A 26,047-nucleotide genomic window follows, 5' to 3' on the forward strand; every position below is an offset into this window, starting at 1 on the left:
TCAAAGCTCAGAAATATTGGTTCAAGGAGGGCAAAGACTGGTGTGACAGCTGTGGGCCAGCTCTCCATTGGAACCCAGATACACAGCCAGCTTGTCTGTCATAGTAGGTTCTGCTCTGTTGCCAATATGGGTTTCCTGATGGCCAGTCTAAAGGGTAGATTATAACCATGCTGTCAGGGCCAAGAAGTGACCCACGCTCAAGAGTAGAGATGGTCCAGAAACACCCACAGAGCTGGGCTCTTTCTTATGGCTCACTAGGCCAGAAAGATGGCCAGCCCTGCACTCCCTCCCTGCTCCCTCGTTAAACATCTCCTGTCAACTTCAGTTTAAAGCCTAAATCTCTCTGCTCAGGTGCCAACAGTCAAGGCTCGGCACTCAGGCAGGACAGAACAGGATCAGGCTGGCAGTCCTGGGAGCCCAGGGCCTGGCCCCTGCTCCCTTCTGCTTTCCTCTGCTGGGCCTGCTACTACTACCAGACACCCAGCCCCTGCACTGCCCATCAGGGCTTTCTCGGGAGGCACTTGCTCAGCTCCATGAAGGGGCAGTCTTCCACAGTCAGCGGACTCCATGGCCTACGTTCCCCTCCCTTGAGTTCTCTTCCAGCTGGGTTGTTAGGGTATTTTATTTGCTGCCCAGGGACAACACGTTCATAACCTCTTTCACAGCCTGGAACATTCTAGCGTCTGGTACACAAGTCTATAGTAATTCTAGCATCTACCTAATTCCAGAACTAATATGGAAATGGGAGCAGTAGTGGACCTAACACCAGATGTGCCCAGGTTCCCAGGGGCTTCTCTACAAGCTCCCTGTCCAGACCAGCTTCCCAGAAGGCCCGTCCACCTGGCCTGACAAGACCTGCGAGAAGGGCACTAGGAGGCAGCCAGTCCCCATCCCAGTGCTAGGAAGAAGCCACTGAGAACAAGTCCTGGAGCAGGCAGCAGGCAACACAAACTGGCTCTGGGAAGTGCTGGGTGTGTTTTCTGGTAGGACGGAGGAGGGGAGACTTCGATCATAAAATCCCTTTGTTAACTCCATCAAGGGCTTCAGGGAGAAAAATAAAAACAAAATTAAATCCATGTCATTACTCAGCATGTCTGAAAAGGAAACGGGACACACTCATGTGGGAGTGTGACAGGAGGGGGAGGGCAGAGGGGAGGCCTTGTGTATTCAATAGGCAGCATCTGTAAGCACTCAGCCGTCCAGACTGGAATGCTCTGTGGCCTGGAGGTGGTTAATCATGGCGGGCCGCTGGCCGAGTTAGGCTAGCGCTGGTGCTGAAAGATAAGACTGGAGGTGTGGGCCATGCGTCACGTCCGAGCCCGAGCAGGCCTGGGCTCTGGTTTCAAGGGGTTCGTGGCCAGGTGCGCCAGAGCCACAGATACTAAATCTCCTTCACCCCGAACCTGGGTCAATATCCTGACCTGTCAGCTCCAAAAAACACTTACAAAAAACCATTTTTGTTTCCTTAAGAAAATAAATATTTCTAGGAGGTTACACAGAAGTAAAGGGGGCAGGAAGTGGGGCCACCAACACTTGAGGTGAGAGCCATGGCCCCCTCCAACATTGAGAGCACGCCAACTGAGGCGTGAGGCTCTCCCCGCGTACATCAGACAGTCCTCAACTCCCCTTTCGCACTCCAGGGCCATACGAGGGGCCCCTCTCTCAGAGATGCTGCAGTGTGTCCACAGTTGGTTGTGAGCCTCCAGGTGGTCCCAAGACTCCAGGTGATGAGGGCCAGAGGCTTGGGCCAAAGCCAAGCTTAAATCCCTGCTTTATTTTACCACCAGGGAAGAAGTAAGAACAAGCCCAGCTAAGATATCGAGTCACCGTATCCTCAGAACCAGCCCTCCATCCGTGCTGCTGCCGGGTGGCACATGGCCAAGCGCACCTCTCAGCGCCGTCGGAAGGCCCGGGATATTCTCCAGGCATTGGGCTCCTCATAGCGGTTGTACAAGGGTTCAAGGCGCTGCTGCTTCTTCTGCTTGCTGAGCTTGGTTGGGTCAGAGACCTTGAAGAAGGCTGGGGCAAACTCCACAAGCCACCGGGGGTCGATGGTAGTGACCTCACGCATGTACTCCTTTGTGGTCAGCACCAGTTCATGGTATACAACCCTGAGTCGGGACAGAGACAGCACTTAAGCTCTGACACAGGTCTCGCTCCAGTCACCCTGGTCCTGGGTGGCTTTGGCTGCGCTTGCATTCTGCCCTCCTACTTGCATCTGGGCTCCCAGGAGCAGTCTGAGTGACAGCCACACCCCAGCACTGAGGAAAGTAGGCCTCAAAAAGCTCTACTGGGGAATGTCTCGGGCATGGCCCCAGTGCTAACCAGCTAAGTCACACAGAGCCAGTCATGTCCTTCCCTGGATCTCAGATTCTTGTTCTATGACAGGAGAGTACGCCTTCAGCCTGCTTCTACAGAATTCCAGGGCCCAGAACATGGAACTTAGCATAGTAGCAGGGTGGTTTTAAACTAAAGCTCTAACACGAATCCTCTTTAGGGTCCAGAACAGTAGCCTAGTGGCTAAAGTCCTTGCCTTGCATGTGCTGGGATCCCTTATGGTAACCCATTCTAATCCTGGCAGCCCCACTTCCCATCCAGCTTCCTGCTTGTGGCCTGGGAAAACAGTCAAGGACAGTCCAAAGCTTTGGGACCCTGCAGCTGCATGGAGACCCGGAAGAAGCTCCAGGCTCCTAGCTTTGGATCAGCTCAGTTCTGGCCACTGTGGTCACTTGGGGAGTGAATCTTCCTCTCTGTCTCTCCTCCTCTCTGTATACCTGACTTTCCAACAAATATAAACATTAAAAAAAAAATACTACTTGAAGAGTTTTCAGATCACCTCGTTAGATGTTAATCAAGTTCCTTCCCAGCTGTCATTGCGGTGAGTGCTGGGAAGGACGGACACACAAGCACAAAGGGATAGGCCTGCTCTGTGCACAGACCCCAGGACCTTGCCACTTACCATTCCGGCTGTCTGTTGAAGAGAGCGCTGGAAGGATGGATGTAGACCACCTGCTGGTCGATCAGGGTCCGGTAACCCTCCTGGGGGTCCTTCTTGGCAGCATTGCGGAAGAAGCCGCTGCAGATGGCTTTCTGCACTCGGACTGTGGACTTGCCACAGGAAACCACGTCTAGCTTGTGTCTGTCCAGAGAATAAAGGACAAAGGGGTGAATCCACCCTGCTTCCAGGGGAGCTATCCATTTGAGGATGGTGTTCAAAGGCCCCACCATGGGCCCCCAAGGTGGTCTCCCACATCCTCCTTCCAGTCCTAAGAGTTCTACAGAAGCAGCAGCACTAGAGGGCAAGATGGAGGTATTAAACCCTGCAATCTTTGCTTATAAAAGATTTCAACTCAGACCAATAATGTGTCAGAAGCTTGTAGACAAAGCACTTTCAACAACTAAAAAAACCTTTTTCTCCTTAGGAACTTTCTTTTACTAAAGATTTTATTTGAAAGGCAGAGTTATACAGAAGGAGAGAAACAGAAAGATCTTCCATCCATTGGCTCACTCGCTGCTGGCCACAATGGCTGGAGCTGGCCCAAGCCAAAGGCACGATCCTAGAACTCCACTCACATCTCCCATGTGGGTGGCACAGGCCCAGGCACTCGGGCCATCTTCTGCTACTCTCCCAGGTGCATTAACACGGAGCTGAATTGGAAGTGGAGAAGCTAAGACTTAAACTAGCATCCCTATGAGAATCTGCAACACTGGCAGCAGCTTAATGTGCAGCGCCACAATACTGGCTCCCTTAGGAGCTCCTGAAGTGACTCAGCTGTACCCTTGAAACGTAACAGGTTGCAGGAAAAGCATTACAGGAGCAACAAGAGAACAGATGTCTGTAGCTCCAGGTGCATACTGCTACCAATGGAAACTGACACTCAATAAGACTCAGCCCAAGCGAAGTAGCCAGGTTCCTGGTGTACCTGTCCATTATGCCCAACATCTGTTTACGAATGTCCTGAGCCCGGCGCAGGGAACGCGCCTGGATGAAGTTCTCATAGCACCACGGGTTAGAGAATTTGTTGTTCTTCCAGGAGTTGTACACGGCCAGCAGGGTGAGGTGGTCCCCTTCAGTCTGGTGGAATTTGGCTTTCTTCTGATCTGCGAGGGCTTGTTTATCCTGAAAATCAGTGGGACAGCAAGATCACTTTCTTCTTTTTGTTTTTTTAAAGATTTATTCATTTTATTACAGCCAGATATACAGAGAGGAGGAGAGACAGACAGGAAGAGCTTCCGTCCGATGATTCACTCCCCAAGTGAGCCACAAAGGGCCGATACGCGCCGATCCGAAGCCGGGAACCCGGAACCTCTTCCGGGTCTCCCACGCGGGTGCAGTGTCCCAAGGCATTGGGCCGTCCTCAACTGCTTTCCCAGGCCACAAGCAGGGAGCTGGATGGGAAGTGGAGCTGCCGGGATTAGAACCGGCGCCCATATGGGATCCCGGGGCGTTCAAGGCGAGGACTTTAGCCGCTAGGCCACGCCGCCGGGCCCAGCAAGATCACTTTCATCCAGCAGTGTCAGGGAGCTGCTTCCCCTCCGCTCTGCAACCCTGTTGAAAGCATCACACCACGCACTGCAGTGTTAACAAGCTGACGTTCCCAAAAACACCGCACTACCGTCTGAAGGTTGGGTTACCCCTACCTTGGGTCGGTAGAAGACGTTCTGCACAGACAGCATGGACACAATGGTGAGCATTTCCTCACTACAGCCCAGATGCACCGACATGATGAGCATTTTGCACAACATTGGCTCCAGGGGGAACTCTGCCATCTAGAGGGACAAGAAGGAACTGCAGTTGCTTCTCCACAGAGACACTGGTACTTCCACGTGGAAATTCAGAGGGTTTGCATCTTTTGGTCCTTACAAACAATGGACTTGATCGTAAAAAACTACTCTCTCAAAATGACAACTTGACAAGAAAACAATAAGCAATCCAATTAGAAAATAGGGCAAGGATTTGAACAGACATTTCTGCAAAGAAATACAATGGACGTGAGGAAAACAGACCTCAGGCCACTCCTGCCAAGTGTGATGATGAAGGATGCCTGTCTCAATGAAAAAAATGCTGTCTTGTTTTCCAAATTAACCCCAGAGGAGTGGAAAGCATGTATCCAAGAACATCACTACGATTAGTGTGGATGGGAATTTTGCAGACATCTTTTAAAGTTAAGGCTAGACTCGATAATTTAAATGTATACTGGGACAAAATTAACTGAATCTTCTTAAGATAATTTAAAACAAGTATCTAGGATTCTAGCCCAAGCCTACCCAGGGCCTCAGAGTCTGATTTTGCTAAACCAGGAGATAAAAGGTGTGGGAGGAGTCATCCCAGAAGCCCAGGAAGCTGAGTCTGCCTCTCACCCTACGGCCCAGGCGAGTGAGCAGGCCCTCGTCGTCCAGGGCCCCCAGGGTGTACAGCTGCTCCATCGCTGTGATCAAGGTCTCCATTGGGGGGGCGTCCATGAAGTCGAACGAGAGCAGGTCATTAATGCCCATGGCCTGGAACAAAGCAGAGAGAAGCACAGGATGGGAGAGTGCAACTCCGCACAGGGCCGAGCACAGACCTGACAGGCTTGGCCCAGGCCTCCCAGCTTGGAGCAGGCGTCTGAGCCGCAGGTGCCCTCTGCTGGGGCTCCAAAGGCTCCAGCACATTTTTTATCGAAGCTCTGTTTTAGCTTCCTGATAAGAGAATGAATAATAAATGACAGAGGAGCATTCTGCACCAGGCAAGCTCCAGGCTCTAGGCAGCATCACTGTCTCAGGGGGAATGTTGTCAGCTGGAAAATTACCCATGCAGCCTTTCCTGCCAAGAGAATGAAGGTCCTCTTTGGGGACAGAGAGAGGAAGAGCAGTCATCCAGGATAAAACCAAAACGGAGCCCAAGAGGGCCACTCTGCTCCCTTACAAAGTTTTTGAACAAGGAGAATTTTCTGGCCCTTCTCTAAGAACCAAACTGCATCTGGAAGATAAAGTAGTGCAGGTTAAGTATATCTGTCCACTGTTTGGCATTTTTTTTCCCAATTTCCTTTAGAAGACGTTCCTATCTAAAACTTTTTACGATCAAATATCCTGTTGGCCATTAGGCTGAGAAAATATATTGTGGTCACAACACACATGCCAACTGAGTCCCAGGCTGCAGGCAGAGGCCATGATCAGTGCTATATGCATTGCACTTAAAAAAGGATTGGTTCCAGGAGGTTCCTAAAGTATTTAATGAGGTTCATAAAACAGATTCATTGAGAAAGGCCTAGTTTTGAACCATCCCAACACTCTAACAAGACAGTAATTTCTACCTTGAGTGACAGCACTGTGCTTGCTAAGTTGGTTCTCTGGATTTCCGGCACATTGGTGGTCAGCATTTCATCTCGGTAGGCACGTTCCGTATACAGCCTATAACACTTTCCTGGACCTGTCCTCCCAGCTCTGCCAGCTCGCTGCTTTGCTTGAGCCTGGAGGGGGTAGGCATACAAAAGTAACACATCTGTTAAACACTGCTTAATAGCTAGACAATGCTGCAAAGTCTAGCAAAAAGGAGCACCTGACAACCAGCAGAGTCAGAAATGAGATTATACTTCCCTGCCTTTTGGACCGCTTCTAGACTATCAATGCTCTGACCAGCTCCTCGCCAGTCTCAGAACTATGGGGAAGTGTGCCCCAGGAAGGTAAGTTCAAAAATGGACAAAGTATAAAACAAGATGACAAAACAGTTAAGACCAAAATGGAACTGAAATAAATAATGACTCTACAGCCATTTCAAAAATCGAGTTTACAATGTTCACTGACAAGAAAAAAAAGTTACAAAACGTAATACTAATCTTGTAAAATGTGTTGATATAGTTTATATATATATATAAACTACCAGAAGGAAAGAACTGGGAGAAAATACCTAAAACGCTTACAGGGTTAACTCTGACAGCAGGTTTGCAGATGGCTTCTGTTTTCTTTAGAATTTACCAAATATTCAATATTGAACACGTTTTAATGGTCTGGAAAATTAAATACATAAAAAATACACAAAACCACATACTGAACTACCAGAAATGTAACCATAACAGAAACAAACATAAAATAAGACTTGGAAAGAAAAACACTAAAATGATGACAATGGTGGTACAATTATGGGCAATTAAAAAGCGTTTTCTTCTGTTTTCTGAAAATAATACTACACCTGGACTTGGGGGAGATGGAAGTATGGTACTAATTTTTTTAAATGAAAAAAAGCAGTTTAATTGTAGGTTGCTAGGCTGTTAACAGTGAGGTGCAATCTAGAGAGGGCCCTTTCCTGAGAAAACCACCTGTTGCTACAAATAAGACCATGATTCACAGATTACTAAACCAGTTCCAACCCAAGGTCAGGGTGCAAAGACGGCTGATTTGTGTGTTATATTCTGTATAAGGAACTGGAAAGGAGGATCTGGCAGGCTCAGAACACAAAGACAAGACAAAGACAAAGGCTACCTAGTGCGACTGGTTTATGCCATGTTATGTGATTTGGGATATCACACTGCAACCAAAAACAGTGTCTAATCTTACACATCAATCACACATTAAAAGGATATCTACCCACTCTAGGCCAGGGAGCAACCATGCACTGTGGCAGACTGCCTCAGCAAACTACAAATGTTTCTCCAAGTCAGAAAAGGTGGTATAACTGGCTTCCCAATTACTGTGAGTGTCACACACCACCTGGAGAAGTGCTACAGCGCACACACGGCAGAGCGAGATGGCCCAGATTAAAATCTTGACACTGTCAGTTGTGTGATACGAGGCAAGGCACTCAACCCCTCTGTGCCCCAGTCTTACCTGTGAAAGGGGGGTAATGATACCTACTACATAGGAAATGTGCAAATGTACTGAGTCAATGTACATAAAAGGACCCAGAGATTTCCTGGTGCTCCCAAAGGGGAGCACTTTCTAAGTGTTATCTATCATTATTGCCTAAGCTTCAAAGCGAAAATAGTTTCACTAAGGGCTTTATAAATTACAAAAGTGATACACAATCATTGTAAAAGATGAGGACATCACACAAAAGTGAAAGGAAAAACAGGCACATTACCCAGCAACACAGCTGGCACCACAGCACCACCTACAGACAGTCTCCACTAACTACAAGTCTCATACAAAAATCCACACCATCTATTTTTAAACCAAAATTGAATTATACCATTCATACTGTTTTACAGCGCTTTCTTTCAAATATTACATCACAGCTACATTAAATATAGACACACACCACCATGTTAATACCATGTAATGTTCCATGGCACGGATACATCATATTTTATTAAACTGCTTCCCTTTTACTCATTTAGAATTTTACCAGGTTTTCCCTAATTTGAACAATGCTTCAGGGAAAATTTTTTTCCACTTCTTTGGTTCTGTGTCCAATCTTTCCTAACTTTCTGATGCATTCCTAGAACACAGGTCAAAAAGATGAACTTCCCAGTTCTGGATACACTGTGTCAAACTACCCTCTTAAAGATGGCCAAATAATTCATTTAAAAAGATAATTTGAGTAGGGAATTATCATAATTGCTAAATGTACCCACACTAGGCCAGGCACACACCTTATCATGATCTCAAATACCTATGGTCAAGTACAGTACTTTTACAGATACAGTCTTTTCACCTGGACTGGGTAATGTGCTGCCTCGATTCAAATATTCTTTGAAGTTCAGGTTTTCTATTTTAATGTGGAAACACTACTTTTAAAATTAGAAACAAACAATATAAAACCTTCCAGGATCACACTAGATGAATTTTCTAAAGTTTATCTTTTGAAAACAAAGTTCAAAACATTGAACCATGAGAGCTTGAAAAATCCGTACTCAGACTTTTCAGGAGAGTGAAGGGGAGAAGCGCCATACCTGGGAAATGGGTGTTACCACCAGCTGGTCGATCCCTGTCTTGGAATTATAAACCTTCTGCTTCACGAATCCAGGGTCCACCACGTAGTAGATGCCATCGATGGTCAGGGAGGTCTCCGCAATGTTGGTGGCAATCACAACCTGCAGACAAGAGGGGCACCACCAGAGATGCCCTAGGTCAACCCTGATGTGTGAATAGGGCTTCCCAAGGCAGTGAACAGCCATCTCAGCCTGCACAAGGCTAAGATGACGATCCCACTCAGCTTCCAATGGGAAGAACTGCCCTCCTCTCAAAGGTTAGGTTGGACAAAGGCTGGTACCTGAGAGAAGTGACAAAAAGCTAAGAAAAAGCTAAGAGAAATCAAAGCCAATTTCACTTGGTGCTTATGGCTACATATCTCAGTGTCTAGATCCAGGGCTTGATAACTACAATTTTAATTTTCTAGCACCCTGGGAAAATGGAGATTTCCTCCCATTATATGTGCCACTGCAAAATGAGATTTTTCTTTTTTTTTTTTTTTTAAAGATTTATTTATTTTTATTACAAAGTCAGATATACAGAGAGGAGGAGAGACAGACAGGAAGATCTTCCGTCCGGTGATTCACTCCCCAAGTGAGCCGCAGCGGCCAGTTCTGTGCCGATCCAAAGCCAGGAGCCAGGAACCTCCTCCAGGTCTCCCACATGGGTGCAGGGTCCCAAAGCATTGGGCCGTCCTTGACTGCTTTCCCAGGCCACAAGCAGGGAGCTGGATGGAAAGTGGAACTGCCAGGATTAGAACCGGTGCCCATATGGGATCCCGGGGCGTTCAAGGCGAGGACTTTAGCCGCTAGGCCACGCCACCGGGCCCAAAATGAGATTTTTCTTTCCCCCACTGAGACATCTGGACTACAAAATGAACTGTTTGTATATGTGGGGCAAGAGGGAGAGGGAAGATTTTTTTTTCTGATCATAAAATGAACCATGAGTCACAGAATTAATGTGTGTACAATAGCATATGTGACCTAGAAGACTATTAGTCTCAGCCTCGAATGGCCACTGCTCCTCTACTGAGAGGCTCTGCTAATAAAACACAATTGCTTGCAACAATCATTGTTGGGAGGCACCAGTCTCCTGCAGACTAGCCTTTAAAGACCTATATCTGCCAGACAGGCAGAAGCTCTGCTTCAAAACAAGAAATCTAGGGGCCGGAGTAGTGGCATAGTGCATTCGGCTGCCACTTGAGATGCCAGCATGCTTTATGGGTACCAGTTTGCATCCTGGGTACTCCACTTTTGATCCAGTCCCCTGCTAACATACTAAGAAAGCAGCAGAGAATGGCCCAAGTGTTTTAACCGCTGCTCCCACATAGGAGATCTGAAAGAAACTTCTGGTTTCAGGAGTTACAGTCATTTGGAAAGTGAACCAGCAGATGGAGGGAAGATCTCTAACTGTCTTTCAAATAAATAAAATAAAATAAAAGTAAAGTAAAATAAATACACCAAAAACCACAATTGTACAACTGTTACTATGGTTTGTGCCACCTAAAGTTCATAAGTTGGAAGCTTAATCCCAACACAACAGTGTTAAGACAGGACCTTTAAGAAGTGATTAGGTCATGAAGCCAGAATGGCTTGACACCTTCAGGAGTGAATGACTGACACTGATGAGTTCAGCCCTCTTCCCTCTCCTGCCCCTTTGCTTTCTGCCATGGGATGACACAGCAAGAAGGCCTGCAGCCCCCAGAGCTTGGATCTGCAAATCCCTAGAACTGGAAGAAATAAATGTCTTCTTTATAAGTCACCCAGGCTCAGGTATTGTTTAAAAAGGACAAAACAGACTGCATACAGGGTATGTAAGTAACATCTGAATAACACTGTTTCTTTGTTAAAGTCAATTTGCCCCCTTTCTGTCATCCCAGTTAACAGTTCCATGTAGCTCTCTAAACTGGCCTCACTCACCTGCCACTAGGACATCACAGGTGGCTCTGTCTCTTCAGAATACACATCTCCCTGCCTCAAGTTCTTTAGGACCATCTCAAACAAGGCTGGGCTGGGTGCCCCCCGCTGGGTATCTAAAATATCAGCTGTATTTTCCAATGTGTTAAGACCTGTTTACTTGGGGATACCTACCTCACCCTGCAGCTCGGCATCTAGCCCCAAAGCTTGGTACATGTTTACTGTTTCAGGCTGAATGAAGGAGGAGCTGTTCCTTCACTGACTCACACCACAGGATTTCAGGGCTCCTGGAGCTTCATTTTTGCCCACTGTTGCCTACCTTTCTGCTGCCGGGTGGAGCTGGGTCAAAGATCCGGGTCTGCATCTCACTGGGAAGAGCAGAGTACACGGGCAGGATAATTAACTCCGGAACATCAGGTCCCAGCGACTTCATCCTTTCATACAGGATCTCACATGCAGTGTCGATCTCTTCCTGACCCGTCAGGAAGACCAAGATATCACCTATGGGAGAATATAGTATTCATTTACTTTTAAGATTGATTTTATTTATTTTTAAAGATGCAGTTACAGAGAGGAGGAAGTCGGAGGAGAGAGAAGTCTTCTATCTACTGGTTCACAAATGGCCACAACAGCCAGAACCAGGATAGGCTGAAGCCAAGAGCCAGGAGCTTCTTTTGGGTTACCCACATAGGTAGCAGGGGCCAAAGCACTTGCGTCATCCTGTACTGCTTTCCCAGGTGGGTTAGCAGGGAGCTGGATTGGAAATGAAACAGCCAGCACTCGAACAAATACCCATGTGGGATGCCTGTGTTGCAGGTAACGGTTTAAGCTGCTGTGCCACAATATCAACCCTTATTAATTTACTTTTTAACTTTATATTTTCTACAAAAGATACAGTAACATTACCAGATCTCATGTAACACAAAACACTTACATTCTGATTTCTAAACAAACCAGGAAAGTATTATCTAACTCTGTATACCATTATTTATATTTCCACTACCACCATTTCAAGCACACAATCCTGAAAACTTTTGAAAAGTTTAAAAAGTTCAAAAAATTTAAAAAGATGCCCATATTAGGATCTGAAATCTAAGAGAAAAATCTGCTCTTGCCCCTGACCTGGCGGCTCTGTCAGGTGGATCTGCATGACGGTGATCAGGCTGGCATCCAGATAATCTGTCTCCGGCTCTTTCGTGTACAAGATCTCCACTGGGTATGTTCGGCCTGGGATGGTGAAGATGGGAGCTTCATAGAAGTACTGAGAAAATTTCACCGCATCCAAGGTGGCTGAGGTGACAATCAGCTTCATGTCCTGCCGCTTCTGAACTGTCTAAAGAGAAATGCAATGTGGTTTAACCTCAAAAGGAAACAGCTACTCACACCCAATCCCAGAATTCAGTTTCCGGTAGGTAGAAGGATCACAAAAGACCACCAGCTACCTTTTTCAACAACCCAAAGAGCACGTCGGTGTGAATTGTCCTCTCGTGCGCCTCGTCCAACATGATGATCGCATACTGGGTAAGGTCGGGGTCAATCAGGCACTCCCTAAGCAACATCCCGTCCGTCATATACTTGATAACTGTTTCAGGGCTGGTGCAGTCTTCAAATCGAATGGTGTAGCCCACCTAGCGCAGCGAGCAGGCAAGATCTCTATTATTCACAATCTTAACAGATAAAAATCTGACCCACATGCACAGTGATTTCCTTTAGTAACATCCTCCTTAGACACTATTAAACAGATCACCGGCAGCAGGGAGAACGCTCTCTCCCTCAGGAGACATTTGGGCCACCGCACTCTCCTTCTCACACTTCTAGAGTAGCATCACTACCCACTTACCTCTTGACCTAAGCAACAACCAAATTCCTCTGACACTCTTTTGGCCACCGACATGGCTGCCACTCTGCGGGGCTGGGTACACCCAATCTTGCCCCTGGAAGTGTATCCTGCCTCCGCCAGGTACTGGGTGATCTGTGTTGTCTTCCCAGATCCTGTCTCGCCAATGACAATCAGAATCTGATTGTCATGCACAGCCTGAAAGCAAAAGAATTTAAATGTGACTCACATTACTCTAAAGTAGGTAATGCTTACACTAAATGAGGAAAAGGAACCAAATACAAATAGTTAAGGCATTTAACAGTACATCTTGGACATAAACACTTCTTCCCACCACCACTTCCACATTTTTAAAGCTTTTCCCCAGAAGCTATCTTACTTTTAAACTATCTGTACCAGTAAATTGTTGCAGTCTTACATGTCTATTACTACAGTAATAGCTTAATCAGCCAGAAAAAACTCACCTAACAAAGGGCCATCTCTGAGATAGATCCTTTAATGCAAAAAGTCAAACGCAGAACAGTGTATTTAATGTGCTGCCAAAAATATAAACACACACAGTGCACACTGAAAACGTGTGTGCACAGGCATCTGTCTGCCTCTTCTTGGTGCCCTTCAGAGGATCACTGGGAACCAGTCAATTCGGAAGGTCTGATGGCCTTATTATAATAAGTACCTAAAGAAGAGTCCTTGCCTATGTAAGTTCATTGGCCTACCTGGAACTATTATTGGGTTCCCAATTCAAATAGATTTGTTTCCGCATAAGGAAAAGAAAATATGTAGGCTAACACACATATACATTAAAAGCACCTGGACACTTCTTCTTACCCATTTTGTAAGAGCCACTTCAGATATGCACAAACTTGTTCAGCTGGTTTCAATCTTAAAAGGTCATCATCCCTCTTCTAGAAAATATCCCAGTTCCCCCAGTGAATCAGGAAAGGGCTTCTCACCTGGACCAGCTGCTCCTTCAGCTTGTAGATAGGCAGGCTTTCCCTTTGCTCAAGGATTGACATCTGGGTCTTTTTTCCGTAAGAAGCTTTGTTGCCCCCAAAGGCATGTTTCTTCCACTCAGGAATGTCATTGGGCATCATCCCAATGCCCCTCATGTTGGCAGCAATTTGTCTGCCTTCCGCTGCAAAGGCAAATAGGCAACTCAGTACTGTCTTCAAGCTCCATAAGGTTTCCCAGGGGGAGGAAAACAAAATAGCAAGTGGGTATCTCAGTGCAGTCTGAGCCTGATCAAGGGTACTCACCCACACAGGAATGTGAAGAGTACAGACTGGGCACCAGTGGGTAGAAGAGGGCAAGAGACCAGAACAAGGGATACCGCATATGTGAACTCTTCTCTGAGCTCTTAAAGCCAGCTACACACCTGATACCTCAACTAAGGTGTCTTCTAAAGTAAAACTCCCCTGCAGATATTTGAGAAACCACATTTCCGAAGCACAACCCTCCATGTCTAAGGGATCATCCTCTCTGGAGGTTCATAGAACCCTCCGAATTCACCTTGGTGTCTTCTCGAATCATCCAGTTCATTCTGCATCCTTTGAAAATGCAACTCATCATACCTTTCCCTTGCTGACAACACTCTGATGCTAAACAGCTCCCATTGTCCAAGCCCACAAAGTCACTCCACCCTCTGCCCCGCACCCCGCCCTCAGCGCCCTCCAGCCACACAGGCCTCTTCCCCATCCTGCAGTGTGGATTATCCTTCCCAACCCTCTGTAACAGACTAAGTCCCACTTACCCTTCAGGTCTCCATTTCCCAAGGGAAGGACCACCAGAGTCAATTTATATCTATATGTCTTAGCACTAACAGCACCTAATTAATTATTTGGCAATTATGACTATTCATCTCTCCCATTAAGTAATGAACCTCGGGCCCGGCGGCGTGGCCTAGCGGCTAAAGTCTTTGGCTTGAACACCCCGGGATCCCATATGGGCGCCGGTTCTAATCCCAGCAGCTCCACTTCCCATCCAGCTTCTGGCTTGTGGCCTAGGAAAGCAGTTGAGGATGGCCCAATGCTTTGGGACCCTGCACCCATGTGGGAGACCCAGAAGAGGTTCCTGGCTCCTGGCTTAGATCAGCACAGAACCGGCCGTTGCGCTCACTTGGAGAGTGAATCATCAGATGGAAGATCTTCCTGTCTGTCTCTCCTCCTCTCTGTACATCTGACTTTGTAATAAAATAAATAAATCTTTTAAAACAAAGAAAAACAAAACAGGGGACCCGGCGCAGCAGCCTAGAGGCTAAAGTCCTTGCCTTGAATGCGCCAGGATCCCATATGAATGTCGGTTCTAATCCTGGCAGCCCTGCTTCCCATCCAGCTCCTTGCTTGTGGCCTAGGAAAGCAGTCGAGAATCACTCAAGGCATTGGGACCCTGTAACTGCATGGGACACTCGGAAGAGGCTCCTGGGTCCTGGCTTCAGATCAGCTCAGCTCTAGCTGTTGCGGCTGCTTGGGGAGTGAACCATCGTATGGAAGATTTTCCTTTCTGTCTCAGCTTCTTTCTGTATATCTACCTTTCCAATACAAAAAAATAAAACAAATCTTAAAAAAGAAAAGTGCTCTAACTGAAAAAAAGCACCAGGGCTAAACTTGTCAGTGTGTGCTCCTGGTGTCCCCTGTGTGTACCTAAAGACTCAGATTTTTTAAGAGCCACACCCTACTCAGAGGATCCTACCATCAGGCAGAGGATCAACCCAGTGTTTGTTGAGTCCCATTGGGATAGAATCCATCTCAGCTTCGCGCTGGGCCTGCTTGAGTTCCCGTCTTTCTTTGGCCAAGGCACTCTGCATCATCGCTGCTTGGGAGAGAGAGCCATCTGGGTTCTGGTGCAACAGAGGGAAAAGCATGCATTAAACATCTAGGGTATAAGACAAAGATGTTGGACACCTTTAAGATATTTTCTGTACCTAAAACTTAAGAACTTCCACAAATTCTGATTCGGATTTCTCACAGCTCTGTGCTCAACAGAAAGTGGTCGAGTTTTCCATAGGAGTCAGCCCCCACTGGCCAAGGGGACCCTTCTGAAGTGCCTTCAAATGTGCAAGCTAATGATTTAAGCCCCAAGGAACCAGGATAAAGGCAATGAAGACAGCTAGGATCTCTACTTACTCTCAAAACACAGTAAAGGGCTAGAACAAAATTAAGTAAAAAAAAGCAACAAAGCCAAGTTAACCTCCATTTGAAGCAAATATTCCAAACCTGGTTAAGAGTCAGCACCACCTTCTGGGATCTGAGTTCTGTTTACTCAGCTCTGGTAAAATGGCCTGTTACTTTAGGGGAAAAAAAAAAAAGTTTACAACATTTTCCTGTCCAAATCCCAGCACTTCTCACCTTGACGATTTTAATGGGGCTCATGTCCATACTCTGCTTCGTGTGCCCTCTCAGGAATGGCGGTTCTTCTTCAACCAGTTCGATCTCAAGGTCCTCATCTAAAAGACCCCAGAGAGTAGAATTAACCAAACACTAGAGAGAACCAATCAATCATTTTCACCAAAACGCTTTACACGGGCATCAACATATTATAAAAAATAGCATCAGGATCAGAAACACAGCAACGCAAATGAACTGCTAAAGCAGCTGACCACACCACTACAACCCAGGTCTCCCAAACACACCCGGGACCTCTGTGCTTCAGCCCAAGAATTCATCACAGACTCTAAATTTTATATGTAGAAACACTGGATAGCAATGAAAACAAATAAAAAACTACCAGTAACAACACATAAACATCAAGAACAGGATAATAGGTCAAAAAGAAGAAAAAAGAACTAAATTTTAAGAGGTTTAGGAGGGATAGGTGTGTAGACAGTAAAACTCTAAAGCAAAAGAATGATCAACCTAAAACTGAGCATGATCACCCCAGGAGGAAGAGAGTCCAGTCCGAAGGGGCCATGTGGGGGGCTTCAGGGGGGCTGCTGCTTAAGTTACATGACAGGTACACAAATACTTCCTTATAATGGGAATCCAATTACGCATGCTCTATTGTAGGATATATTTCACAACAAAGGTGCTTACAAGGTGACTCAGAGGACATCTAGGTAGATCCAGGATTTTCAAAATAATGTCTAAGAAAATGAGATTAAATTTACACCCTAAAATACCGTAACTCTCTATATCCTGAACTTATTCTGAGTGACAGGTACACGTCAGAAACACGGACTTGTTGCCTCCATTACAGTGATTCTTGTTCTTTGAGAGATCAGTGGTAAGAGTCAAGAACGAATGATCAGACACCGCGTTACAGCACGATGTCAGGGCCCAGCCGGTGTCTCCCCGCCCACTATCCCGCTGCGTCCAGGGGCCTGCGTACCTTCCTCATCATCCACCTTAGGGAGAATGCCAGTCTCTTCATCAAAGTCAGGAAACTCTTCTTTGGAAAGTACATTGGCAGCAATCATCTAATCAAAGGAAAAGGAGCAATGATGACGTGTTAGTGTTTTTCCCCCCAAGATTTAATTCTTTTCATTGGAAAAGCAGATTTATACAGAGAAGGAGAGACAGAAAGATCTTCTATCCACTGGTTCACTCCCCAAATGGCTGTAAAAGCCAGAGCTGAGTGGATCCAAAGCCAAGAACCAGGAGCTTCTTCCTAGTCTCCCAGAGGAGAACAGGGGTCCAAGGACTTGGGTCATCCTCCACTGCTTTCCCACGGCCACAAGCAGGAAGCTTCCACAAGGATTGGAAGTGGAATAGCCAGCGCACAAACCAGTGCCCATCTGGGATTAGGCACTTAGAGGTGGAGGATTAGCCAGTTGAACCACTGCACTGCCCCGTAGGATGAAAATTCTTTTCTAGGAGTTCATTCATTAGAGCTCTCAGGAAGAAAACCAAAGTTTTTTCCTCCTCTAACCTAGGACATCCCCCAGCCTCAAATGTCACACAGCCTATCCCCAGGAGGGGCTCTTACAAAGTGGTGGTAACAGGGTTGGCTCAAAGGTGAAACCATCAGGAAGGGTCATCCATGTCTTCCCTTGTTGCTGCAACACTGTGTCCATTTTGTATGATACCATATGGGACACTTCACAATCTGTTCAGCTATGTCACCTCTAGTGGACCGAGAGTACCTCAAGGACAGGAACCACAACATACTTGTCTTTGTGGCCTTGCCATCTACCTGGTGCTTGACACACCATGCTTCTAAGGTTTACTGAAGAGTGATGGAAACAATCGTGAACACTTACATGGCAATTACCAAATGTCACGCTCTGACTTAAGAGCTTCGACTCTATAACATAATCCCCACACCACCACAACTGGTCTTGTTTTACAGATGTGCACACTGAGGCACAAACACGTCCAGCAAATTGGGTCAGGATCAAGTAGCTAGTGATGGCCAGAAACCACCCCAGACCTCGTTGCTCCAGGACCGTACTCCTAACCCATGCAACATGCTGAATGACTACATGGCCATGAAAGCTGGTGGCCCCAACCTGTTTGATCTCCCACTTCTCTGGGTCAGAGATGCGGGTGAGGCGCTTGCGCTCCAGGGAGTCATCCTCAACTTCAGGGGCGCTGACAAGGGAGAGGTGAGTGGGCCTGTCTGGGTTCCGCATTGAACTCTCCTCATTGGTTTCCCCAACAAGATTGCGCCGTCGATTTGGATTTAGATCTTCTCCAGTTTCCTGATTTACATCCTGAGGCACAAACACAAAGAAGCCAGCTTGCTAGCTGTCCTCGTTTGCTTCTTGGGTAAGGGACATGGAAACACGCGGGACATACCTACCTTCATGCTCAGGCTGGTCTTGGTCCCAGTGAAGGACAGCACCTTGACCTTGACCCTCTGGCCTTTGCTCACCACATCAGCTACATTGGCCACACGGCCTTCCCGCCGAAGCTCAGAGATGTGCACCAGGCCTTCCCACCGCTTCCTGAGACAGAGGGACAGACACGTCTGAGGAATGCCTAAAAACACCTTTTCCCTACCCAGTTCATACTCTTATTGGAAATAACAAAAGAAAATGGTCTTGAATTCAAAAGAAAAGTACCAAGGTCCAAGAACATGGTCAAACAGTAAGACAGTATCCCCTCCCTCCCAGGGAGAGTAGGGAAGATACAAATTCCCAATTGCGTCAAATAGCCACAAGCAGAAGAAAGACTGGTTTTGTGGCATTTTTTTAAAAGGCCAATTCTTAGAACGTGGCTGATCTAAATATCAATAATAATGATTTTTTTAGAATATGAAAACCTCTAAGTGATAAAAAAAATTCCGTCCATCAATGGTGAGAAAGAAGGGTACCAGCCATTACCTTAGTCCCTCCAGCTGCACAAAGCAGCCAAACTGCATGATGCTGGTGACTTTGCCATTGTAAATGTCCCCGATGGCGGGCTCCTCAGGCGGGGGGCGGTCCACATGCTTATCCCGCCATCTGTCCAGATTCCGATCCCCATATTTGTCCCGATCCTTCCGGTCTTTGGAAGGACTCTGACTTCTGCTTCTGGATCGATATCTAGACTTCCCTTTATTCCTTTCCCGAGTCCTGGAATGTGATCGAGAACGAGACCGGTGTCTCCGCTTATGGTCTCTGTCCCGCTCTCTGTCTCTGTCTCGGTCTCTGTCCCGGTCCCGGTCTCGATCCCGGCTCCGACTCCTCTTCTTTTTTTTCGTCCTGTCCCTAATAAATCAACAAGCACCTGTTTGAAAAAGAAACCAGCCTGATTTCATCTTTGCATCCCCAAACACCTGGCACAGTGCCACATACTCGGCAGGTGCCCACTGTATTTTGAGAGATTCAATAAATGTGACCTCTCTGCAGGCCAAGAAAGGATGGGACCACAGACATATTCAGCCTCTTTCACCCCTGATTTCTGTTTCTGAACATATTAGCACTGCTACATAAACGCTTTCGACAGGGAACAATGAAAATAAATCTAAGAATATGTTAGATGGTGAGTCCAGACTCCAAAATGTGTTCAAAATTTTGCTTGGCTGGTCCACTAAATTCAAATCCCACAGCATCGTAAACTTCCGAAGCACAATAAGAACAAACCGATGCTCAGTGTCTCTCTGCTTCTCCTGTCCCGCTGCACTGGGCATCAAAGCTTCAAGTTCTTTCAGGACATCCACAGCGACTTTCACATCGTCTTCATCCAGCATGGTCTTCAGGGACAGAGGTCAGCAAAGTTGTGAGAAGGGGAAAAAGAAAACAAACAAACAAACAAAAAAAAAAAACAACACTCCAGAATCAGTATGTACTCTGGGTATATCTACAAATTCGACAGCCTTTATATCACTAACAACATATGCAAAGACAACGAAGGAAGACACAGGCTTCCCACATGATTTTAGATAGGAGACAGAGCAAGATTCTTACAGAATCTCTTTAAGATTCTCTTTAAGAATCATTTCCACATTTGACCCATGTGACAAATCCCTATGTGTCTGCAATATGATCCTAGGAAAGGCAATTAGATATTAATTACCCCTCCCATGAAAGTAAGAACTGTAACTAAAAACAGTGTTAAAACTTTTAAAAACTCTCCCTCTGCATTTCCTCCCATGCCCTAGGCTACCTCTAAGCTTCACGTCTCTTCCCAGGCTGGCCTGTTCACGCCCACCAACACCAGAATGCAGCATCCAAGACTGCACAAACACTTTTCTACTTCGTTCACCTTTGTATCTCAGGGATGTAGAACAGTGCTTGGCACAAAGTTAGTACTCAACAAACACTTGCAAAACTGAAATTCAAAGCAGTTCGAAAATTGGACCACATAACACATACAGAGAAAACAGTAACTAAAACAAAATCTGATATCACACATCAGGCTTCTGGTACAAAACCTTAAATTATCTCATACATATCCTATATTCTTACTCAGTGCTTTCTCTAATTCTAATCTCATTTCCAATGACTTTGAAAAATATTTTACAATGAAGCTGAACTTAAAATTAATAGATTTATTAATGAGATAATTATTGAAGAGAGTCATGGTAAGACATCAGGACGGAGTCCATACCCGAACAGAAGGGTTGTCTGGCTGGCAAAGGCCTGGGAAGAGTTCCTTCAGCTTTTCTTTTTCCGTTTTGGGTTTAACAACTGGATCTTATTTTATTAAAGAACATGGAAGAATAGGGGGAAAAAATACAATATTATTACTAGATAACAAAATAATCTCAATGTTAGATCTGCTTCAAATTGAAACAGAACATAGCATCCTGCTACATATTACTATACATGTAATTCAGTTTTCTAAAAACACGGACTACAAAAGCCTCAACAGACTGTGGGTATATACCAGGGATGGCAGTGCGTGGGCTCAGTTGGTTAGGCCTTGTCATTTTAATCTTGTTCTAAATCATTCAACAAACAATTGGAATATTTACTTGCCCAGCGGCTGTTGGGAGGCCAAGTGCAAGTGCCAAGATGCTCACAATGGAAACACTGGGGTCCCGCCCGGCGGGGAACTCGGCTCACCTTTGCTGGTAGAAGGCTTTGCCGGAGGCCGCATGGTCTGTATGAGCCGCAGCAAGTTACTAATAAGAGAATCCTTTGAAAAAGAAAACAGAACCACAACCATCAGCCCCTTGGTCAGTGTGGAGATACCCTCAGGCAAGGGAGTGTGAACAAGGACATCCTTAAAGGGCAGTTATACATTTGAAATCAGGAAACCAGAAAAAATCAGGCAGAGAACGTCACCCTGGTCTATTATGAATCTGCTATAAAGAACTTCAGAGCAAGCTGATGGTTAGAACTCCCTGGGAGAAAAGCTCTTCTGATTCCTTGATTCCTTTCAACCAATTTATCTCCCATGGTTTAGGGCTACCTCCCAAACCTTGACTCTAGCTGACTTCCTGATTCACACAACAAGAATGTCAACACACACAAAGACTTAATGATGGAAATCCCACTGCATTTCCCAGAAAGCCATCACAGGAAATCCAAACTTCAATTCTGTTTCATGGCATGAGAACACTGCACATTTAGTGGCTTATTTAAGTGTATGTACAAATTGTCTACTCAAAATACCAAAATCCTGTATTAAATCCTATCAAAATTAAATGTAGCGGTAGAAGTCTCCAGCCATACATACCGTGAATTCTGCACCATTTTTGACTAAAGAAGCTTTGAAGGTATCAAAGGTAGTATTTTTCTCAGCAAGACTGATCACAAATTCAGCTGCAAATGAGAAAATGAATTAAAATAAGTATGGAGGCTTGAGAAACCAGTGTCAAGTATGCTGAAAACAAAACAAACCTGCTATCCAATTGTCATAAAAACCAAAGACCACCATCTCAAACAAGGGAAAAAAAAAAAAAAAGAAAAGAAGATGTAGGGGCTGGCGCTGTGACTTGACAGGCTAAGCCTCTGCCTGCAGCACCAGCATCCTATAATGTATACTGGTTTAAGTCCCAGCCATTCCAGTTCAGATCCAGCTACCTGCTTATGGCCTGGGAAAGAAGCCGATGACAGCCCAGTGCTTGGGCCCCTGCACCCGTGTGGGAGACCCAGATGAAGCTCCTGGCTTCAGATCAGCTCAGCTCTGGCTATTGTGGCCATTTGGGGAGTAAACCAGAAAATGGAAGACCTCTCTGTCTTTCCTCCTCTCTGTAAATCTGCCTTTCCAATAAAAAAAGAAAGAAAGAAAAAGAAAAAAGAAAAGCAAATGTAGACTGCTGGTATTATCTCTGCATGCTCCAGTCAACTTATAAGTAAAAAGAAGGAATTACTACAGAGCGACCCAACCAGCCTCTGAGCGTATTTAAACAGAATCACACTGTCGTAGCGTCTTCTCGCCACACTGCCGCCTAGGACACTGCCACCCAGGCTGCACAGCTGACAGTGTACAAAAACATGAGGCCACGCACTCACACACTCACAGGGCCGTACGCAACAGAACACAGCTTACAGCTTCTGGAAGGATGGACCCAATCTACATATGAAGGCCAGGCAGCTGCTAAGTGTTATAACTACCTATTGCACGATAAATTACTTGTCCGTTGAAATTTTCCTTGCAAATCCTCCTAGTTCTTGAAGCTTCTAAAATTACAGCTATTTTAGTTAAGACAATTTTAGGAAAGAAATACACATTCTCATGGACTGAGATAGTAAGTGTTCCACTGTGCACGACACGAGAAATTTTCACTGAATTCACTTGGAGGCTGATCTTAAAGAGACAAACAGTAACAGAGGGAGATCTAGACGCCTGAGCACCCAGGACCACTGTACCATCCCCTGCTGGGCTCTATCTCCACCCTTTAGATGGCATGAAGCCAAATAACATCAGGCTCCTGGACACAGCTCACACAGAACACGTCAGTAACTACATCAGTGTTGCAGACTTTCTGAACATCCCCCAGGGTTAGGAGCTCCATTACCTGCTTTACACATCTGTCCACCTGCTCCTTCCAATAATCCTCCCAAGGAGGCACCGCGGCAGTCTGGATTTACGGATGAAGCGGCTGAGAGTGTGAGATGCCCACCTACCTAATAATGGTGGACCCAACACTGGAACCTGGCAATCTGACTTGAGGGCCCGTATTCTTTGGAGAAATGTGGAAAGAGAACTAAGCCATGTGGTGCAGGCATGCTCCGCTCCAAAAGGCCTAACCCAAAATGATCAGCAGCATACCCACAATGCCAGCCAACACCAGTTTTCTCATTTTTAAACTTATTTTTAGGACTGGAGCAATGGTTTACAGGCTAAATTCTTGCCTTCCGCACATTGAGATCCCAAATGGACACCAGTTTTAGTCCTGGCTGCTCCACTTCCCATCTAGCTCCCTGCTTGTGGCCTGGGAAAGCAGTCGAGGACAGCCCAGAGCCCTGGCATGCTGCACACGGGAGACCTGGAGGAAATATCCTGGCTCCTGGCTGCGGATTGGCTACTTTTAGTGAACAAGCCAATGGAAAATCTCTTTCTGTATCTCCTTCTCTCTGTAAATCTGTTTCCAATAAAAATAAATAAATTTCTTTTTAAAGATTTATTCATTTTATTACAGCCAGATATACACAGAGGAGGAGAGACAGAGAGGAAGATCTTCCGTCCGATGATTCACTCCCCAAGTGAGCCGCAACGGGCCGGTGCGCGCCGATCCGAAGCCGGGAACCTGGAACCTCCTCCGGGTCTCCCACGCGGGTGCAGGGTCCCAATGCATTGGGCCGTCCTCGACTGCTTTCCCAGGCCACAAGCAGGGAGCCGGATGAGAAGTGGAGCTGCCGGGATTAGAACCGGCACCATATGGGATCCCAGGACGTTCAAGGCGAGGACTTCAGCCGCTAGGCCATGCCGCCGGGCCCAAAAATAAGTAAATTTTTTAAAAAACGTACTTTTATTTACTTGAAAGGCAGGGAGACAGTGAGAGAAAGAGACAGAAGTCTTCCATCCGCTGGTTCACTGCCCAAATGCCCACCATACCAAGGGCTGGCCTAGGCTGAAGCTAGGGCCAAGGAACTCAAATTCAGTCTTCCAGATGAGTAACAGAGACTGAAATATTTTAGCCATCACCTGCTGTCCCCCTCACCCGCCCTGGGCAGACATCTGGAGGAAGAGGCATGGGACTGAAACCCAAGATCCTGAACCTGTATCTTAACTGCCGCACCAAATGCTCACATTGGGTTTTCCTTTTAATGCTCAGAATTCAATGGCGGCATTGTCACACTGACTCACTGACTGATGTTAAAGAGTTGGTATGTGGCATAGTGTGTGACGCCGCCGCCTGTGACACAGGCATTCTGTAACAGCACTGCTGCGGGTCCCAGATGCTCCACTTCTAATCCAGTTCCCTGTTAAAGTTTAGAGGGGCAGATAATGGCAATGAACGCTCCGGCCCCTGCCCCCCACATGCGAGACCCAAATGAAGCTCCTAGTTCCTGGCTTTAGGCTGGCCCGGCCTGGGCAGCTGCGGACATTTGGGGGAGTGCACAGTAGCTCTGTCAGGCAGGGGACAAGGGAACTGAAATACAGTGGCTGCGAGACACCTTCCCAGGTGCTCGATGGCAACCCCGTGAAGATGGTACCCCACGTCACAGATGACAAGAATAGCTCGGGGGAACTAAGTTCCTTACCCACGGCCACACATCCGTCCTCCTGGACGCCCTCCGGCCACAAAGCCGTGCAGCTCTCCCCTCTCGTGGTTCACCTCCCCTGCATGTAGAAAACCGACTCCTTCCCATCACCCGTCTCAACTCCTCTACACAACCACACTCTCTGTCCCCGCTGCGCCAGGGCAAGGCACCTGCTCCCTGCACTCACGCCCTGGACCCTGCCCTTCTTGCCTTCAGCGGGAACCCAAGACTTCCCGGATGGAGTCTGCCCCCAAAACATCCAACAACATCAACAACACAATGTAGGCGGCTCTCCGGCAAAGCGGGAGACGGGATTCGAGGGCTGAGCGCCCGACCAGGGCCGGCGGCTGCGGCCATGGTGGTTCAGGTTGTGCAATGGTGAGGAGGCGAGGCCCACAGCTGGGCCCCGAGCCCGGCGGACAGCAGCCCCCTCACCCCAACACACACACTCGGCCCCTTCCTCCTCCCGCTTCCCTGAGCCCCAAGTCCTGAGGCGGCAAGGCCCGGCCCAGCTCACCCAGATCCTTGTCGTTGATCCCCAAGTGATTGTCCAGCTCGGTGCACACCTTCGACACCAACGACAGATACTCGAGTTTGGCGAGTTCTTCCGCGGGGCCCGGCTCCGACCCGGCGAACATTCCCGCCGGGGCCACGGCCACCGCCATCCCGACGGCTCGGCCTTCAAGAGCCTCCCGGCGTTCCCTTTTTCACTTCCGGGTCGGCGTCCTTCGCTCCTGTTTACAATAAACGGAGGATGACGTCTAGGCGTTTCTCGCTCGTCGCGACAGGATGAACCATAGAGATGACGCCGGAAGTGCGTGAGGAAGGGCAGGCAGGAGTGGAGGTCTCCGCCGCGCGCTCTCTAGGGCCATCTACTGGTGAGAAAGGTCTTCGCCCGCCCTCAGGTCCGGAAACGCTCCGCCTACTCAGAGCTCTCTTGCCCCGCGTCAGCAGAGGGCGATCGCGGTCTACGCAAAAACGGGCGCCGGGCGAAGGCTGGCAAGTGGAACACTCGTCCGGCTCGCCGCTTTATCCTAGGTGGAGACGTTTCTATGGCTGCTGCAGTCTGATCGCAAAAGACTCATTTCACAGGTGAGGAAACTGGCACTCCTACTATCACTTTCTAGTTAGGTGGCTTTAGGAAAAATGAGACTGTGGGGCCTTAGTTTTCTCATCGCCTGGGTTGAGGGGAGGACTGGGTGGGATAACCGTGCAGAAACTCGGGAGCCCTGCAAGTGACAGTTGATGTTTTGATCCCACTACCCAGACAGCGGTAACAAGGAGAACTAACCCGAATAACATGTAGAGCCCCCTGCCTGCTCAGGAAGAACCTGCTTCTCACCGCCCACTTTTCCCGTTTCACCCAGGCTTCTCAGAACGTGTTGCTCCAAG

General features: G+C 47.2%; 1 protein-coding gene across 1 annotated transcript; it reads right to left on the reverse strand.

Annotated features, from left to right (window-relative positions):
- Positions 1–1,454: 1,454 nt before the first annotated feature.
- DHX8 (DEAH-box helicase 8) lies at positions 1,455–25,348 on the reverse strand. Its single transcript, XM_058675362.1, has 23 exons — positions 25,173–25,348; positions 21,681–21,766; positions 21,065–21,137; positions 20,607–20,692; positions 19,640–19,749; positions 18,899–19,264; positions 18,376–18,520; positions 18,083–18,286; positions 16,963–17,050; positions 15,984–16,081; positions 15,328–15,475; positions 13,593–13,774; positions 12,643–12,837; positions 12,245–12,430; positions 11,925–12,135; positions 11,122–11,303; positions 8,868–9,008; positions 6,294–6,449; positions 5,362–5,499; positions 4,642–4,770; positions 3,924–4,120; positions 2,960–3,139; positions 1,455–2,111 (listed from the first exon to the last, which is right to left on the reverse strand). The coding sequence occupies exons 1-23, from the start codon at positions 25,318–25,320 to the stop codon at positions 1,892–1,894; spliced, it is 3,669 nt and encodes a 1,222-aa protein (XP_058531345.1). The 5' UTR covers positions 25,321–25,348; the 3' UTR covers positions 1,455–1,891.
- Positions 25,349–26,047: the final 699 nt, after the last annotated feature.

The sequence above is a fragment of the Ochotona princeps genome, chromosome 17, assembly GCF_030435755.1.
Source record: "Ochotona princeps isolate mOchPri1 chromosome 17, mOchPri1.hap1, whole genome shotgun sequence".
NCBI classification, from domain to species: Eukaryota; Metazoa; Chordata; class Mammalia; order Lagomorpha; family Ochotonidae; genus Ochotona; species Ochotona princeps.

What these genes read in the sequence shown, in the direction of transcription:
- DHX8 (XM_058675362.1), bottom strand. Translation starts at nt 25,320, where the DNA reads ATGGCGGTGGCCGTGGCCCCGGCGGGAATGTTCGCCGGGTCGGAGCCG. An exon ending in ACGTCTTCTACCGACCCAAG is followed by an intron (nt 4,121 to 4,641) that starts GTAGGGGTAACC and finishes ACTGATTTTCAG; the next exon opens with GATAAACAAGCCCTCGCAGA. An exon ending in ATGTTGGGCATAATGGACAG is followed by an intron (nt 3,140 to 3,923) that starts GTACACCAGGAA and finishes TTCTCTGGACAG; the next exon opens with ACACAAGCTAGACGTGGTTT.